We start from the raw sequence: 18,923 nt of genomic DNA on the forward strand, positions 1-18,923 counted from the left end.
GGTTAATGCTTTGCCTGTATTCCTGATGACTTCGATCTGGCACCAGTGATCCACAGAAAACGCCTGCTGTATATCTGAGCTGCTGGGGTGCATGCACTTGTGTGTGTGTGCGTGTGTGCACACGCACTGCTGTGGTGCTTGGAAGAAGCAGTGATGGGCGCTGTCTTGCCCTCCTGTCTGCTGGGCTGGGGTCTTGGGGGAGCCAGGCCCTGCGCCTCTCTAGGGCCTAGTGTACTTGTTGCAGAGGAGCTGAGGGTATCCGCCTTTCAGAGCTCTTCTGAAAGTGAACGCAGGGCTCCGGTCAAGGTGCTGAGCCCCGGTGCCAGGCTGGAAGGCACGGAGATGGGCGGCCGTGTGAGTCCCTGCGCTGTGCGGTGTGATGAGGGCTTGGAAAGAGGCTGGAGTGCAGCAGCAGATCCCTCAGGGGAGACTCAGGGGCCGATGTGCCAGCGGGCCTCTGGAGGTGCCTCCCGGGCGCTCTCTGGCAAAGTCAAGGGAGTGGGGAGAGGCACAGCCCTTCCAGGAAGGCACCTCAACAAGAGGTGCCCGGGATGGAGCCAGGAAGGCGCCTCGACAAGAGGTGCCCGGGATGGAGCGCAGAGCTGGGGGAGGAGGTGGGAAGGTGGTGGAGCCAGAGTGGGTGGGGCCTCTGCGGACTACAGCACGGACCCCAGATCCGAAGCATGCAGGCATCACAGGCAGCTGCTGGGCTGCCTCCAGGAGAGCGCAGAGCCTGGAAGAGGCGAGTGCCCCGGTCTGAGCACACTCAGGCGCCTCCCAGCCCTCAGGTCGAGACTGAGCACCCGCCCATGACGCCACAGGGGCCTGCACCGCCCCGGCTCCCCGCCTCGGTGCACACATGGGGCTGGGGCAGGGAGAGAAAGAGGAGATGTGCCCTGGAGACCCTGTGCTGCCCGGCGCACACGTGGGGCTGGGGCGGGGAGAGAAAGAGGAGAGGTGCCCTAGACCGCGTGTTCCAGAGCGTGGAGCGGGCCCGGTTCAGCTCTGAGTCCCGAGGCTCAGGCTCCGGGCCGGGGAGATCTTGGCAGAGAGAGGTTAGACCCGGCGCCGCCTTGGCCTTGAGCCCGAGAGAAGCAGGGAAGGTTCCAGCAGGCAGGGCGCCCCGTAGGTGGTCTCCGTTGTTGCCAGTGAGAGATCTGCCGGGGTCTCCAGTGTTCCCAGTCCTGTCCTCCTGCTCTGTGGCAGTGCTTTCCCAGGCACACGTTGACCGTGGCTCCCTCTCCACAGGGTTTTCTGTCTTCTGATGTGAATTGCTGCACCGGATGGATTTGCAGTAGCTCAGCTCCCTCGGTTGTGGAATGCCTGTGCTTTGCTTTTCCAACCCCAGTTACACAGCTCAGCTCTCACCAGCCGTGGTTGCGACACCTGGGAGGTCATCGTTGGCCTTAACCAGAGATGTTTCTCTCGCTCCCCCTGTGCTTCGGTCTGAGGTTGCCCTCAGGTGTGGCGAGGGTGCTGCTGACAGGGTCGCTCGCAGATGCGGGCGGGAGCGTCTGGCGGGCCCTCTGTTGGGACGCAGCTGGGCTCGAACGGGACAGCTGGCTCTGCTGAGGGTGTGTTGCCTCTTTGCGCTTTGCTAGGCTTTGTGGGTTTGCTTTGCCAGCAAAGCACAGGCATGATAATTTCTTTATCGAGTGCCTGCAGTGGACCAAGCCTCATGCTAGGCCCTGTGTTTCTCATCGTCCGTCCTTCCCAGGGATACTTAGTGAGCATCTGCCAGTTGCCAAGACACCGTTCTAGGTGCTTGGGATTCATTTCTGGACGGAACAAGGACCTTTGTCCTCATAGAGCTCAGACAGTGTTCTAGTGGCCAGGGGCAGATAATACTCACAGTGAATAAATGAATGAAGCTGTGATAAGCGCTGTGAAGAAAATGAGAGAGTAGAGGCAGTGGGAGGGACGGGGCACTGGAGAAGACGGGTTGCGGAACGGTCAGAGTACCCAGCGAAGCCGTGCTTCTTGGAGGGACGAGGAGGGGAGATTCCAGCAGAGACTTGAGGTGCGTCAGGAAGACGGTGAGCGCAGACGCCTGGGAGCGGAGCGACTCGGGTTGAGGAAGGGCGCGGGCAGGCCTGGTGCGTTAGAGGAGCAGCGGGGAGCCCATGTAATGGACTGAGTGAGCCGTGAGGGGGGTCGTGAGCAAGGTCGGTGGGGCCCGGTCCCGGGTGGGCCTGAGCCTACGGGCAGTGATGGCAGGGATGCCCGGGCTTGGGTAGTTGGGTCTGAGCAGGAGATTCAAGTTTGGAGTTGTTGGCATCGTGGGGGGTTTGGAACAGGTGAGGTCACTGCTCATCAAGGAGTGACCTGAGGGCACCTGAGGGCTGAGAGGCCTGGGGAGAGGAGGCAGCGGGCGGGGGCGGGAAGCCAGGCGGAAGCCGGGCAGCAGGGCAGGGTGTGATCCACTGGGCCCAGGGTGCTGGTGCCAGGGAGCTGCGGGCTGACCCGTGACTCAGCGAGGGCCCGGGCAAAGCATCCCCGGGCGAAGCCTTGGGGACGGGAGGAGGCAGGCGGGAGCAGCGAGCTCGGGTGGTTCTGCGGTGGGTTTTCTGCTTCAGGGCAAAAAGCTGGGTGAGAGCTGGGGGAGCAGTGCTGTGGGGTTGGTTTCTCTTTTAAATGTTGGGGAAACCTTTGTTTTTGCTTTTGTTCTGTTTCTGCTCACTCTTAAAGAGTAGACGCTGACTGTGTGAGAGAGAGGAGCGAACTCTGGCGCGTGGTCCTGGCGTTGCCTCCGCAGGGCTGGCTCTGGAGCTCAGATGGAGGCGGCAGCTGGGGCCGGCGGGGGAGCTGGGCGTGGGCGCCAACGTGGAGGCTGGACGCGGCCACCAGGGTCCGGAGTCCTCGTGTTCAGCACGTAGACGACTCCATTGCTTTCAGGGCTACTGGGCTGCTTTTCTCTGTGCAAATGTAGGTTTTAATCAACATGTTTATTTTTTCAAAGGCCGATTTTATCTTTCAGGGCAGTTGTAGGTTCACTGCACGATTAAGCAGCGATCCCATGAACCTCCCCCCCTCAACGTGTGCAGCCCCGCGCCATCAGCATCTCCCCTGCCTCACCCACCATCAGCAGCATCGAGGCCTTCGCTTGCACGAGGGTTCACTCTCCGCGCAGCAGATTCCGTGGGTTTGCACAGGCGTGTAACGACGGGCCCACATCACGGTGCCAGCCAGTCACTTCCGGCCCTGACAGCCCCTCTGCCCGTCCCCCATTGTCCTCTAGCCCTCAGCCCCGGGACGGCTGACCTCTCTCAGGTCTCTCGGCGCGCATGCGGCATAGAGCCTTTGCAGACTGGCTTCTCTCATAAGGCGCCTCTGTGGCCTTCTGTGCCTGCCTGGCTTGTCTCCTCTTGGTGCTGAGTGATCCTCACGGCCTGGGAGATGCCACGAAGAGACGTCTGAGGGAGCGAGGCCGGCACAGGCTGGGTGTGAGGTGCCCTCCTCGCCTGCATCCTTGATCTCCGGGGAGCCGCCCTCCTCCAGCTGCTGCTCGAGAAGACCTTTTGGCCCCTGTAGCCCAGGTCCAGGCCTGGTTGCTCAGGAACCCCTCCGTGCTTCTCTGTGTGCACGCACCCTAAAGTGTTTCTGCAGTGCTTACCCACCCTCGGGAGGGCCGGTCCAGCCTCCGTGGGGGACCGGCCTCACGGGCCTTCTGTGACCTTCCGTGTGTCCTAGCGAGCTCGAGTTCACATGGGGGGCTCACGGGAGACCCTGGGGGAGCTCGTGTGTGTCACCTCAGCTGCCGCCACTGGCGGTTTGGTTGCCCTCCTCCTAGGGGCCCATCGCCCGGTTGCTCCAGGTCCGGGGGGCCCCCTGCAGCAGCACTCCCCAGAACATGGGAGGGGCTGGAGCCCATGTGAGGGCAGCGTGGGGGTCCGCACCAGCAAAGGCCCAGACATGCAGGGACGCGACAGCAGCTGTCATTTCCAGGGCTAGAGTGGGCTCGGCTGGAGAAACCTGCCCTCAGCCCTCGCTGGCGTCAGAGGGCACCGTCGTCCTCGGCAGCTCTGCCTTCTACGCCCCCAGCCCCCGCCTCCGCGCCGCCGGCAGGGCACTCTGCAGGGCCGTGTCCCGTGTGTGCAGCAGTCCATCCAGCAAGAGGAACTGTCTCATCTGCGGGTCGCCCCTGTCCCCCCACGGGCTTGCCAACCCCTCCCAGAGGACGTCCCACGTCTGCCCCTGGTGCTCTGGACACTGTGAACAAGAATACTCTCTGAGGTCCCCAGGGAGGGGTGGAGGCTTCTTGGTTCCCTGCTGTTGCTATGGCAGTGCCATTGTGGGGTGTCATTGATGGGTGCCCCTGGAGGGACTCCGTCTCCCTCGTCCCATGCTGGCACCCGGTCAGAACCCAGGAGACGCTTGGAAGTCGCTGAGTTCACCGTCCTCCATTTCCTCCTGTGGGGGCCCAGTGCTGGGGTGCTGCCGCCGACAGCCTTCCCCCAGAAAGTGCCGCAGGGCCCTTGTGGTCTCTTGTGACCGCAGGTTGTGAGAAATGCTCCGTGTCAGGCTTGAGCTGCTGGTGGGGGATCAGAAGCACAGTCTGGGGAGAGGGGTAGGGGTGGTGGAAGGCCGGGCTGGGGGGCCCATTTGGAATAGGGGAGTCAGGGAGGGCCTCGCTGAGCAGGGGCAGGTGAGCAGAGGTCTGCGGGAGATGAGAGAGGCCACTGCAGGCCCAGAGGCTCGGAGGCTGGCGGGCACTGGCCAGGTCTCTGACGTGTGTGGGCTCCGCTGCCCTTTCCCCACCTCCCCAAGAGGCAGCCGGTGCGGTGGGCTCCCTGTCCCTGGTCCACGGCAGCCTGTGCAGCCTTCACCCGAGGTGCCCTGCGGCGCTTAATGCGGGACCCCAGACCTGCGCTGTCCAGCGTCTTGGCCACAGCCATGAGTAGCTGTCTAAATTAGATTAAAATGGGTACTTTGGCTCCTCAGTGCCACTGGCCACATTCCAGTGCTCGGTAGCCACACGTGGCCGGTGTCTGCCACATGAGATGGCTTAGGTTTATATGTTCCTGGCACTGTGGGGCGTTGTGTTGTCCAGCGCTGGTCTAAGTGGTCCAGATGACATCTCTGACTTGACTTTAAGCCTCTGTTGTCACGTGTGAAAGTAGCACGTGGTGGTTGTAAAACAAGTGAGTCAGTAGGGAGGTGTGTGGAGCCTAGGGAAGCCTGTGGAAGGAGCCATCCACGGGACCCTGTGGAGAGGGAGTGGGCAGACAGGGGGCCTGCCTCCTCCTCTGGAAGGAGGGGCGGGGCGAGAGCCACCTGCCGCGTGGTGAGGGTCTCACCTGAGGCCGGTCTGACCCTGCCTGTGAGCTCGGGGATGAGGTTCAGAATCCCCAATACCGAAGCGGGGAGCCCGCCCCTCCGAGGGGTGTTCTGAGGTGTCTGTTGTCCCTCTAGCGGCTCGAGGGGGGGCGGCTCAGAGAGTGCAGCCGTGGAGCCAGAGACGTGACTGTCGGACCTGCCCTTCGGGCTGGAGGCGGGCCCTGGGCTCCGCTTTCCTGAGCCCTGGGCTCCTTGTCTCCGATGTGGCGGTAACCAGGCGACGCACAGGGCTTGGCACGGTGGGCAGTGCTGCGCCCTCTCCAGAGTTCATCAGGAATCTCTTCCCCGCTTCTTGCTTGAGTAAGCGAGTGAGTGAAGGAATGCTCGGAAGTGCCAGCTTGCCCAAGAAATGAGCCGCCAAGAAAAGAGGAACAAGGGCTTCTGCGGCCTGGAGGGTGAACCCGATGCCTCTCTTTCGCATGATGATGGCTTGGTTAAAGTCAGGCCACCGGCTGGTTTTGTGTGGTCACACTAGTTCTCTGTTAGGTGGAGGAACTCGCGGGAACAGGAAGGTGTTCTGGGAAATCCCAGCTGGGTCTCATGATCTGCTTCCTTCCCGTTTGAGGATTAGGAAACTGGTCTATACCTGAGGAAAGAAAGCCTTTACATTCAGCTGCTTGCTGTTCGGTGCTGACATCGACAGGCCTGTTGGCCTCAGGTGGGGGCGGGCAGGGGCTTTTTGTTCCAGAGTGCTGGAGCCCGTGATCAGGAGCGGCTCTGTATCTGCCCTGCTCAGTAGCCGGACCGTGTTCTGGTAACCCTCATGGGCCGCACTGACTTCTCGGCATCATTTCTGCCCTGGCTTCTGCAAGGCATTCATGTCTTTAGCGATTCCACAGCCACAGGCAAGGTAGTTTTGGGGAGTGGGGGATGAAGAGAATGTCTTTGTTCTTTGCAAGATTGGTTTGACTTCCTGACTTGATGCCGCACCCCCAGTGCCCTGGCACTATCGGGAAGGCGCGTGCTGCGTCTTTATGGAAACTGAAGTTATGGTCGCCTGGGAGGGTGGCTCAGTGTGCAGGTCAGGACCCTGGTGGGGGGGCACAAGGGCACGGAGGAGCCACAGGCTGGCCCATCCCTGCAACACGCTTCTTCAGCTGCCAGCTACTCGCTGCTCAGAGATAAACTTCCCTCTGCCCGGTTGAGTATAAGAGCTGTTCTACTTAAAGAATGCTAGTGGAATGGTAGAGCGGTTAACCCCGTCTTGCTCGGTTTCCCGCCGTGAGTAGCGCCTGTTTTAAACCGGCTGCGCGCCCTGGACACTCGGTGCAGCTGACAGGTAAGCTCTGCTGCGCCATCTGCATCTTCCGTGTGCACGTCTTGCTGGATTGCCACATCAGACCAGCTAGTTCCTGTTGACGTTGACTGAGCTGGGTCTGTAAGGGAGAGCTGTTTCAGTTCCACTTCTGCTGATTCTGTTGTGAGTTGTTGTGGTTTGTCTCGGGATTCCTGTAAGACTCTATATATGGAGGAGTGATGAGTCATCCAGATTTGCCTAATGGCCGTGGTGACCGCCCCCCGCCCCACCTCCCAGCCACAGTCCACTTTCCCATTCAGAGGCTTTAAGAATTTAAGCTCTGTGTACAGTGTTACAGGGAAGAGTGAATGTTTATAGGGGTCTGAAAACTAGAGTTTAGAATTAAGTCCTCATTTCCTTTAGGTTTCAGGATTAGGTGGTTAAATACATTTCCTAGCAGGAGGAGAAAGAAGTGAAAGTGTTAGTCACTCAGTCGTGTCTGACTCTTTGCGACCCCATGGACCTGTAGCCCGCCAGGCTCCTAATTCTCCAGGCAGGAGTACTGAAATGGGTTGCCATTCTCTTCTCCAGCGGATCTTTCCAACCCAGGGATCAAACCCGGGTCTCCTGCATTGCAGGCAGATTCTTAAGGCACCAGGGGAGCCTAGGAGGGGAGGTCCAGGGGAAAAGGTCAGGAGGGCATGGGCTCTGCCTCCCAGTTCACACACTACAGGGCTGTGTCGACTGAAAAAAGTGCACCACCCAAAAACTGAGAATTCTGTTTCATTCTGTGGCATTCCTGCGGACCATAGCCCCGAAAGGCAGCCTCTCTGATAGCTCTGATGGACTGACTGTTCCAGAGAGATAAACAAGGAGCCAGGGTCTGGAGTTTTTTGATGGGGGAAAGAAACAACTTGTAGTCAAACACAAAAGATTATTGCTAATCACAGAAAGCAGATGTCTCAAGTTAATGGTTTTAGAGCTTTTCTACGTATGGGAAGATGCAAGAGTCTGTGCTGATTGAAACCATCCCTTAACTATCTAGGGCCAGTCGTCTGGTTCTCCACCCTGACCCCCCACCCCCACCCCCAGGGCACACCAGAGGGTCTTCTGCAGTAGCTGCTGGCCGGATGGTAGGCAGCATTCGTATTTACGGGATGGCGGGTGGCATGGTTTTTTTTGTTGTTGTTCACAGGTGGAGAGAGCCTAGTATGAGGAGGAAGAAGAGGGCAAGTGGCCAGTTAGATGAGAAAGAATGTTTCCTGGTCAGCCCCCACCCTCGCACCTGACTGTTTACTCTGAGTCTTTACCCCGGAATGAACAGGTTTCATTCTTTTTAGAAGTTCCTTTGACAGCAGTTGTTTTTAAGGCAGAATAAATTGAATGGTGGTGAGAGATTATGGAGAAGGAAATGGCAGCCCACTCTGGTGCTCTTGCCTGGAAAATCGCGTGAACAGAGGAGCCTGGTAGGCTACAGTCGGTGGGGTTGCAGAGAGTCGGACACGACTGAGCGACTTCACTTTCACTTTTCACTTTCAGAGTTTGTGGGGAGAAGACATAAATACGTATTTGCTTAGGTGAATGCTAGATGCTGTAACAAACTTGAAATATATTTGAAGACTCAGACACAGCGGAGGTTTATTTCCACTCTCTTCCATGTCCTCTCCATCTCCGGGCTCTGTCGATTTCAACCTGAGGACTCCAGGCTCCTTTGCATCGAGCCGGAGAGGGAACAGAGTCTGAACGTGCTGCGTGTGGGGGATTTCCTGGGGAGCACACACGTGAGGGGGTGCAGATCACCCCACTCACAGCTTATTGGCTGGCGCTCCGACTTGTGGCCACACACACCTGTGGGGGGGCGGGGGGCGGCGGCTGGGAAATTGGCCAGTGCCTAGATACAGATTTCTCAGAACACAGGTCAGGTAGTCTGGTATTCCCATCTCTCTAAGAATTTTCCACAGTTTGTTGTGATCCACACAGGCAAAGGCTTTGGCTTAGTCAAATAAAGCAGAAGTAGCTGTTTTTCTAGAACTCTTTTGCTTTTTCGGTGATCCAGCGAATGTTGGCAGTGTGACCTCGTAGCCCTGGCCAGCCGTTTTTCTCGACCCGTGGCCACACACACCTGTGAGGGAGGCTGGGAAACGGGCAGTGCCTGGATAATGAGGAAGTGGGTTTGATGAAGAGTGAGGAGCCTTGGCCGGCCATTTTCCTGAATCATTTTTCTTGATCCCCTTTCTTCATAAGAAGTAGTGCCTGGGGCCTATACATTGAATGCTCTGGCACCCTCTTGCTTAAATAGTAGTTCTCACCATCTGCAGCATCAACACCTAAGTGCATCAACACCCAGGGAGCATTCTGCGTCCAGCCCCCGTCCTATGCCACAGCCACAAAACCCTACCAAAACATGACTTACAGTAACAGAGACAACACGTGGCGAAATGCGACGTAGAGTCTCCGGGGACTCGCCTGGTGGTCCAGCGGTGAAGCCTCTGCGCTTCTGAAGCAGGGCACACACATTCCATCGCTGGTCGGGGAACTAAGGCCCTGCAGGCTGTGCAGCTCAGCCAAAAGCGAAAGAAGTGAGTCCTCTGAGCCAGTGTGGGTTACCCTGCCCTTTGGCCTGCTGTGCTGGCGAACTCCCGTTGTCCCTCCGGAGAGCCGCCTCTGGTCAGCTGTCCTCCCACCCCAGACCCCCTTGTTTGGGTCCACAGTCCATGGTCTTGTTTTGCGACAACACCCGCACCCTCTGCAGCCCCCTCACCCTGAGCTTCCTGCAGGTTGAAGGCACCCACACCCTCTGCAGCCCCTCACCATGAGCTTCCTGCAGGTTGAAGGCAGGGGCTGCGTCCTACGCGGCTTATTCGTTCTGGTTCTGTTTTCCTGGCCAGTGCAAGCGCTTAGTAGGGGTTCAGGAAATCCTCTTAAGTGAAGGAGCACTAGATTGTGAATCTAAAAGAGTAAGAAAGAGATCTGGAACACTTAGCTCTTAAAGCCTAAATATCTTCCTTTTCAGCTTTGTTATTGTTCTAGAATTTGGGAGAAGCTCCCCCCCCCCCCCCCAACAGTTTGAGCTTCCCCATCAGGTCACCCTGCAGCGTAGGTTTCAGATTGCATGTGTGGCGTCCACACTGGCGATGTCTGCGAAACTGGCGTGTTCTTCTGGGAGGTTTTTGCCTTTTGTTTTTAATGGTAAACCTTCTTTTACGTGTTTTCCCAAAGCTTCTATTTTTTTAGTAATATGTAGGAAAATTTTGACTTTTTATGTTCATCATTTTATTTTTGTCCTTTCCACTTTCACACCTGCTATTGATTGTCCTCTTTACTGTATTTCCCTACAGACTTTCTCTGAATTTTATCCATAAAAATGTGTGTTATCACTACAGCTTGATATCCTGCCTTTTTTTTCTTTTTTTTACTTATTGAAAACATTTTCTCACATGATTAAAAATGAATTGTCCACACACACTGATGTCTTTGTGGTGGTATCCCGTCCTGTGAATCATTGACTTATCCCACAATAAGGAAATGGTTTTGTTCCTACTCTTTGATGATGAAGTTGGCTGTGGGCACCTCAGTGTGCACCGCGTGCATTTCAGACGATTTCCTGGGACAGAATCCCAGAAGTGTTCTTGCCTCCTGACCGTGGCCCTGACCCCGGGTCGGCTCTGATCTGCTGTCTCCCGAGGCGAGGAGGAGAGCCTCTGGAGCCCTCTGTCCTGGGTGCAGATTTATGGCAGTGAAGGTCCAGCCCTGCTGTATGAACGGGGAAACTCACTGAGGGCCAGTGGACTGGTAGAAGTGTTCACAGCTCTGGCCTCTGGTTGCTAAGTTGAAGTTTGGGAGGATTTGTCCTTCCACGTCCTGCGGTCTGCAGAATGCAGAGATGCCTTTGGCTTCCTCCCTTCCTTTCCTTGGGCTCCCCTGGGTCGAGAAGATCCTCTGGAGGAGGGCATGGCAGCCCACTCCAGTGTTCTTGCCTGGAGGATCTTGTGGACAGAAGAGCCCGGCGGGCTACAGTCCATGGGGTCCCAAAGAGTCGGACACGACTGAGCAGCTGACATTTCCACTTTCCCTTGTCTCCTTCCCCCGGGCGCTTGCTCTGACTCCTGGGACAGTATGCTCTGAGCCCAGCACTGCTGGCTCGCCCTGCCCTGCCTTTACCTGACACGTGCTCTTTCCCTCTGCCCTGGTCCCCGGGGCCGATTTCTGCACAGCTTCACGGCCCGGCCCAACTGACACCTCTTCTGTGAAGCCTGGCCTGCCGTGGCCAGGGCAGAGGCAGCCTCCCCCAGGCGTGCTGCCCTCTGTTCCCGCAGCCTCTTTCGGTTAGTTCAGCAGTGTTCTGTCTCGCTTTTACTGTGGGCCCCTCAAAGACAAGGCCTGGGGCTTCGCCACCCCTGATGCCCAGCTGGTGTCCTTGCCTGGCCCTGGAGTGTTAGAACGTGACTCAGTTCTGTTCACTTGGCCAGCATGTGCTCTTGTTCTGGAGCCGCACGGAAGAGACTGGTCTGTCTTAATCCTCAAGGGCAAGGCCTGCGGTGTGCACACTCTGGGCTGAGTGTTTTCCATAGGAGAGAAGACAAGGATCTGCTGGGCTCCAGCGAATCCTGGGGCAGGGCCTGGATTTGCTGCTGTGGAGGGAGAGGGCGCGGGCAGGTGGGCTCCCCAGGCTCCCTGGGTTAGGGACCTGCACTAGCCTGGTCCTGGAAGCAGGGGAGACTGGAAACGTTTTCATCACAAACCAGGTGTTCACAGTTCGGTTTTGCTTTAGCAAGTAGAATTGTTGGGCCATTTAAAGCAAACTCTAAAAGTAATTTGCTGTTCATGGAAACTGCTGGAACGGAGTTAATCTTAAATTCATATGCGTAGATTAAAGCATCAGTTAAACAGATAGCAGGGGAAGGGAACATTTATTAGTGAAGGAGCAAAGTTCTCAGCCTTTGCAGCACAATGGAATTATTCAGGAAACTTGAAAAAAAAAAATTGTCCAGGCCCTGCCCTCAGAGACCAGTTTTAATTAGTTTAGGGTGAGAGCGGAGCATTAGGAATTTCGAAAAAGCTGCCTAGGTGATTGTAGTTTGCAGCCAGGATTGAGAACCACTCTTGGAAAATACAGACTTAAGTCCAGATCCAAGCGTTCTGGTTTACTGCGTGACCTTAGGCAAGGTTATGTCTCTGAATTTCCTCATTTTGAGGAAAATTATGCATAAGCCTGTGGAGGATGGACACCTGTGTCTCTGATCATCATCGATTGTATTTCCTGAACTTGGCCCTGCCTCGGAGATGCTGCTGCTGCTACTGCTAAGTCGCGTCAGTCTTGTCCGACTCTGTGTGACCCCATAGATGGCAGCCCACCAGGCTCCCCTGTCCCTGGGATTCTCCAGGCAAGAACACTGGAGTGGGGTGCCATTTCCTTCTCCAATGCATGAAAATGAAAAAGTGAAAGTGAAGTCGCTCAGTCATGTCCAACCCTCAGTGACCCCATGGACTCTAGCCTGCCAGGCTCCTCCGTCCATGGGATTTTCCAGCAAGAGTACTGGAGTGAGGTGCCATTGTCTTCTCTGGCCTCGGAGATGAGCAGTGCTCAAAATATATTTGTTGAGTGAAAGAAATAACATGTATGACTGACTAGGTGGTGGTGGTTAGTCACGCAGTTGTGTCCAGCTATTGCGACCCCATGGACTGTAGCCCTCCAGGCTCCTCTGTCCATGGCATTTCCCAGGCAAGAATACTGGAGTGGGTCGCCATTTCCTTCTCCAGGGGATCTTCCCAACCCAGTGGTCAAATCTGTGTCTCCTGCATTGCAGGCAGTCTCCTGCATTAAAGGTGGATTCGTAACCGCTGAGCCACCAGGCAAGCCCCGTGTGCCTAGGGTCAGGATTTGACGAGACGCGGCGCTCGGCCCTATGTAGTGAGCAGACTGCTTTCAGTGTCATTGATAAGCACTCCTGACAGTCCCAAGGCGGGCAGCTGGGTGGTGGTGCCTCAAAACCAAGAGCTGCTTTTCTTGCTCAGAGTCCAGCAGCTTGTTCCCAGGGTGGGATGCGAGCCCAGCTCTGCCTGATGCTGAATCTGTGTATGATCAGGGATTCGGATCTTACCTGTCAGAATCCCTAACATGGAAAGAGTGTGGCCGTTTCGTCCCTTTCCTCAGCCACCATTGTGGTCCTCAGACCACTCACGATTCATGATGCTTGCAGCCTGTTGCTAACGAGCAGCTCCGTTCTCCCTCTGTTCTTTGGTATCCAGACAGAGATTAAGTATAAAGCTGTGTGGTTTTTCCCTTAGCAGTGTTCTGTACTACATTATGTAGGCATTTTCACTGTGTCTTCTCTTTCTTCTTAAAAACCTAAGCTAATGTTAGAGGAGGCATCTGTCTTTAATCTTTCCTTCCTGCATTTAAATGGTGGGAGTGTTTGAAGGAGATTTCAAGGAGGTTGTGGCCCAGGATAACACGGGGTTTTGTTTTGCTCTCTGAGTTATCAGTGGGAGGCTCTGAGGCGGTAGTGCAGTTTCAGGGTTAGTTAATGAATTACCTGTTAATGCAGCAAATCCAGCAGGTCTTATGCCAGGCCTTGGGGGTACAAAGACCAAGTAAGGTTCCCCTGTATGTAGTGGGCTGCTGCTGCTGTTGCTAAGTCGCTTCAGTCGTGTCCGACTCTGTGACCCCATAGACGGCAGCCCACCAGGCTCCCCCGTCCCTGGGACTCTCCAGGCAAGAACACTGGAGTGGGTTGCCATTGCCTTCTCCAGTGCATGAAAGCAGTGGCGCGTAAATAACTGAAACATAGCCCCCAGCCCTCGGTCACAGTCAGTGTGAGTGCTCTGGGGGCACAGAGGAGGGACTTGGCGGAAAGGGGCTCCATCAGCCCAGAGGCTCCAGAGGAGCGCGCTTGGAGCTGACTAGTGTTTGCCGAGTGGGGACAGAGTGAGCACCCTCTCGTGTGCCCCTGCACTCACACCCCTTCTCCGTCAGGACCTCGCTCCCTGGGGGCCACCACTGTTCGGACTTGTGTCACCATAGACGTGTTCCGCTCGTTTTGAACTTTAGGTGTATGGCGTCACGCCGCGTATACTCTGTTCTCTGGCTTTCTTTGCTCAGTTTTGTCTGCGGCTCGCGCAGGTGCTTCCTGTGCGGCAGCAGGATCCAGTCTTTCTTTCTGGGGGGTTTTCAGGGGTACAGGTAGACCCGTCCCTTTGCGTTCTCCTGTGGGTGGATGTTTCGCTTCCTCCGCTCGTGACCACTGGGAAGAACGCTGCTAGTAGTGTCTCTCTGTGCACGTAAACCTCAGGTGGACTCGCTGGGCCTGCTTTTGTGGATGCGGCTGGCTGGTCTTCCGGGGCGGCTGTCCCAGAATGTGCAGAGGCGTGTGCACACGGCTCCTTCCTCTCCCAGACTTGGTGGTGTCAGTTTCCTGGCTTTTTTTTCCTGTTTTTGCTGTTCTGGTGATAGGATAGGGGTATTTGATTTCATTTACATTTCTCTGATGACTCATGGTTCGATGCACGTTTTCGTATCTTGCTGATTGTTTGAGAATCTCCCTTTGTGGCTTGCCTGTGGAGGTTTGTCTTAACTGGTTTGTAGGCGTACTGTCTGTATTCAGGATGAGAGTCCTTTGTGAGAGTTATGTATTGCAATATCTTCTGGTGGTGGTGGTTTAGTCACTAAGTTGTGGCCAACTCTTGCGACCCCACGGACTATAGCCTGCCCGGCTCCTCTGTCCATGGGATTCTCCAGGCAAGAATACTGGAGTGGGTTGCCATTTCCTTCTCCAGGGATCGTCCCGGTGCAGGATTTGAACCTGGGTCTCCTGTATTGCAGGCGGATTCTTTACCAACTGAGCCGTGAGGGAAGCCCATATCTTTTTGATTATATTCTTTGCAGCCAAAAATGGAGAAGCTCTATACAGTCTGCAAAAACAAGATTGGGAGCTGACTGTGGCTCACATCGTGAGCTCCTTATTGCCAAATTCAGACTTAAATTGAAGAAAGTGGGGAAAACCACTAGAAGACCATTCAGGTATGACCTCAATCAAATTCCTTATGATTATACAGTGGAAGTGAGAAATAGATTTAAGGGACTAGATCTGATAGATAGAGTGTCTTATGAACTATGGACTGAGGTTTTTGACATTGTACAGGAGACAGGGATCAAGACCATCCCCATGAAAAAGAAATGCAAAAAAGCAAAGTGGCTGGCTGGGGAGGCCTTACAAATAGCTGTGAAAAGAAGAGAAGCGAAAAGCAAAGGAGAAAAGGAAAGATATAAGTATCTGAATGCAGAGTTCCAAAGAATAACAAGAAGAGATAAGAAAGCCTTCCTCAGTGATCAGTGCAAAGAAATAGAGGAAAACAACAGAATGGGAAAGACTAGAGATCTCTTCAAGAAAATTAGGGATACCAAGGGAACATTTCATGCAAAGATGGGCTCGATAAAGGACAAAAATGGTATGGACATAACAGAAGGCAGAAGATATTAAAAAGAGGTGGCAAGAATACACAGAAGAACTGTACAAAAAAGATTTTCACGACTCAGATAATCATGATGGTGTGATCACTCACCTAGAACCAGACATCCTGGAATGTGAAGTCAAGTGGGCCTTAGAAAGCATCACTACGAACAAAGCTAGTGGAGGTGATGGAATTCCAGGTGAGCTATTTCAAATTCTGAAAGATGATGCTGTGAAAGTGCTGCACTCAATATGCCAGCAAATTTGGAAAACTCAGCAGTGGCCACAGGACTGGAAAGGTCAGTTTTCATTCCAATGCCAAAGAAAGATAGTGCCAAAGAATGCTCAGACTACCGCACAATTGCACTCATCTCACACACTAGTAAAGTAATGCTCAAAATTCTCCAAGCCCGGCTTCAGCAATATGTGAACCGTGAACTTCCAGATGTTTAAGCTGGTTTTAGAAAAGGCAGAGGAACCAGAGATCAAATTGCCAACATCCGCTGGATCATGGAAAAAGCAAGAGAGTTCCAGAAAAACATCTATTTCTGGTTTATTGACTATGCCAAAGCCTTTGACTGTGTGGATCACAATAAGCTGTGGAAAATTCTGAAAGAGATGGGAATACCAGAGCACCTGACCTGCCTTTTGAGAAACCTGTATACAGGTCAAGAAGCAACAGTTAGAACTGGACATGGAACAACAGACTGGTTCCAAATAGGAAAAGGAGTACGTCAAGGCTGTATATTGTCACCCTGCTTATTTAACTTCTGTGCAGAGTACATCATGAGAAACGCTGGACTGGAAGAAACACAAGCTGGAATCAAGATTGCCGGGAGAAACCTCAGATATGCAGATGACACCACCCTTATGGCAGAAAGTGAAGAGGAACTAAAAAGCCTCTTGATGAAAGTGAAAGAGGAGAATGAAAAAGTTGGCTTAAAGCTCAACATTCAGAAAATGAAGATCATGGCATCTGGTCCCATCACTTCATGGGAAATAGATGGGGAAACAGTGGAAACAGTGTCAGACTTTATTTTTTTGGGCTCCAAAATCACTGCAGATGGTGATTGCAGCCATGAAATTAAAAGACGCTTACTCCTTGGAAGAAAAATTATGACCAACCTAGAGAGCATATTCAAAAGCAGAGACATTACTTTGCCGACTAAGGTCCGTCTAGTCAAGGCTATGGTTTTTCCTGTGGTCATGTATGGATGTGAGAGTTGGACTGTGAAGAAGGCTGAGCGCCAAAGAATTGATGGTTTTGAACTGTGGTGTTGGAGAAGACTCTTGAGAGTCCCTTGGACTGCAAGGAGATCCAACCAGTCCATTCTAAAGGAGATCAGCCCTGGGTGTTCTTTGGAAGCAATGATGCTAAAGCTGTAATTCCAGTACTTTGGCCACCTCATGTGAAGAGTTGACTCATTGGAAAAGACTCTGATGCTGGGAGGGATTGGGGGCAGGAGGAGAAGGGGACGACAGAGGATGAGATGGCTGGATGGCATCTCTGACTCGATGGACGTGAGTCTAAGTGAACTCCGGGAGCTGGTGATGGACAGGGAAGCCTGGCGTGCTGCGATTCATGGGGTCGCAAAGAGTCGGACATGACTGAGCGACTGAACTGAACCGAATATTTTAAAAGTTTGCTTTATTAACTAACAAAAGTTCTTCATGGTGATGAATTCTGCTTAATAGAACTTTTCTTTTTATGGTTAGTGCCTTTTGTGTCCTGTTTGAGGAAGTCTGAGCTATCTTCTGGGCTGTCCAGGTGGTGCTAGTGGTAGAGAGCCTGCTTGTCAATGCAGGAGACCTGAGAGACACAGGTTCGATCCTTGGGTCGAACACGACTGAAGCGACTTAGCATGCATGCACGTTATCTTCTAGAAACTTTGTTTTGCCTTTACCAACTAGATTAATTTTCTGCTATAGTGTGAGGTAGTGAGCGGTTAATCCTTACTTATTGTAAAGATCATCCATCCCGCTGAACCTTTGAAATAAGTCAGGGGACTGTGTATGTTCCATCATCCGTTTGTTCTCTCGCTTGTATTCCCTTAATTACTGTTGCTGTATCATAGGTCTTGACATCTGCAGAGTAAGCCCTCCTACTTCGTTCTTCTTTACCATTGCTTTGGTTATTCTAGGTCATTTTCATTTCCCTGTAAATTTTAAAAGTCAGTTTGGCAATTACCACAAAAAATCTGCTCTGATTTTGTTTGGGATTACATTGAATCTGTTGGTTATTTTTTACTATAGAAGACTTGTATAGTAGAAAACTTCTAATCTCTGAATATGGTATGTCCTTTCATTTATTTAGTTTTTAAAAATTTTTTCACAGTATTTTATGTAGAGGTTTTGTGTTTCATTAAATTTATTCCAAGATACTTGTTATTTTTGATGGTTTTCAAAATGCTATTTTATAAGCGTTAGTTGGAAACGGAGTTAATTTTTGTGTGTAGACCTTGACTCCCAGAATCTTGCTCAGTTCAGTTCTTACAGTTTATCTGTGGTTTCTTTTGCTTTTTCTCTGTAGAATATCATGCTGTCTGTGGATGGGGTTTGTTTCTTTCCAATTCTTAGACTTTTTATTTACTTTCTTAAGTTATTGCATGACCAGGATCTCCCATACAGGTTAAATTGAAGTAATGCTGGCAGAGAGCCTTGTATGGTGCTGGTCTCTGGGAAAGCTTTCACCATTTCCCCACTAAGTGTGATTTTTGCAATAAGATGTGTTTTATTAGATGCCTTACTTTATAGTAATAAGTACTTTTTAAAAATCAGATTAAGGAATCTGATAAAAATTGTTTGCTTTTATTCATAGTTTTATTATTTAAAAAATCATGAGTGTGTTGCATTTATCAAATGCTTTTTTCCCCACATCTATTAATGATGCGTTTTAGCCTTTATTTTCTGTATGTGGTGAACAACATATTTTTCTAGTGTTAAGTAAACTAACTTGGCTTCCTTAGAATAATCTCAACTGTTCTTGATAGATCATCCTTTATATCTGTGGTTGGATTTGATTTGCTAATATATATATTTGACATTTTTTTCTGCCTCTGTTCATAAGAGTGTAGCCTATAACTTTTCTTTTCTTACAATGCTCTCTGTCCAGTTTCGGTGTGAAGATGATGGTGAGCTTATAAAATAGGTTGATTAATGTTTTTGTTTCTGTTTTCTCAGACTTTCTGTAAGATTTTCCCCTGGTGGTTAAATGAACTGACCAGTGTGTTAAAACTTGGAGACCTGCACACCAAAAAGTCTGTTCTATTGTATATGAATTGTTAAAAATAATAGAAAGCCTTCATGGGAATTTAACATGTATACATGTACATACTAACCCATGTCAGATAACCCTCCCAGGGTCATCAGAAAGTCCTGTTTTTCTTGGTGAATCAGACATATAAATGCATCAGTTGAGTGACCTAATAAATTTGCTGTGGGGGGTTGTCTAAAAGGTTTGTTCTCTGGAAGAGTTTGTGAAGGTTTCTTTCTTAAATGTTCACCAGTGAGACCATCTGGACCTGAGTTTTCTCTGTGAGTTTTAAAATTGTGGCTATTTCTGGAAGCATTTCTTTTGCTGAGGAATGATTATAAAACACGAATACTGCAGGTTGAGGAAGAGCTTGGAAGGACCACAGAAACACGAGTGTGCTGGAGCGCAGAGAGCACCGCGCCTCCCGAGGAAGAGGCTGCAGACGAAGCCGGGAACGCGCCTCCTGACAGAGACTGCAGATGAAGCCGGAACGCAGGCTGTCGCTGGGGGGCTTGGACTAATCTCTTCCAGCGGCTTTGTGAGGAGTCTCTTCAAGTGAGCTCTTTGTGAGTCTCCTATGGTGGCTTCGCGGATTCTTAGAGTGAATCTCTTCCATTCACGTTGTGAATGGCTGCTCTGTCCTCAC

The 18,923-nt window shown here is 52.4% G+C and overlaps 1 protein-coding gene across 4 annotated transcripts in view; it reads left to right on the top strand.

Annotated features, from left to right (window-relative positions):
• TBC1D14 (TBC1 domain family member 14) overlaps positions 1 to 18,923 on the top strand; it is a 117,648-nt gene that overhangs the window by 20,087 nt on the left and 78,638 nt on the right. Inside the window, exon 1 of one of the 4 annotated variants that reach the window (XM_069594788.1) lies at positions 5,636 to 6,187. The exons of 2 other annotated variants lie outside the window; for them this stretch is intronic. In XM_069594788.1, the coding sequence (XP_069450889.1) occupies positions 6,156 to 6,187 (32 nt within the window). In that variant the 5' untranslated portion in view covers positions 5,636 to 6,155. Of the gene's footprint in view, positions 1 to 5,635; positions 6,188 to 18,634; positions 18,844 to 18,923 lie in introns of those variants that run through there. One more of the 4 variants, XM_069594791.1, reaches the window with a different exon arrangement.

Source organism: Ovis canadensis, chromosome 6, assembly GCF_042477335.2.
Source record: "Ovis canadensis isolate MfBH-ARS-UI-01 breed Bighorn chromosome 6, ARS-UI_OviCan_v2, whole genome shotgun sequence".
In the NCBI taxonomy this organism is placed as follows: Eukaryota; Metazoa; Chordata; class Mammalia; order Artiodactyla; family Bovidae; genus Ovis; species Ovis canadensis.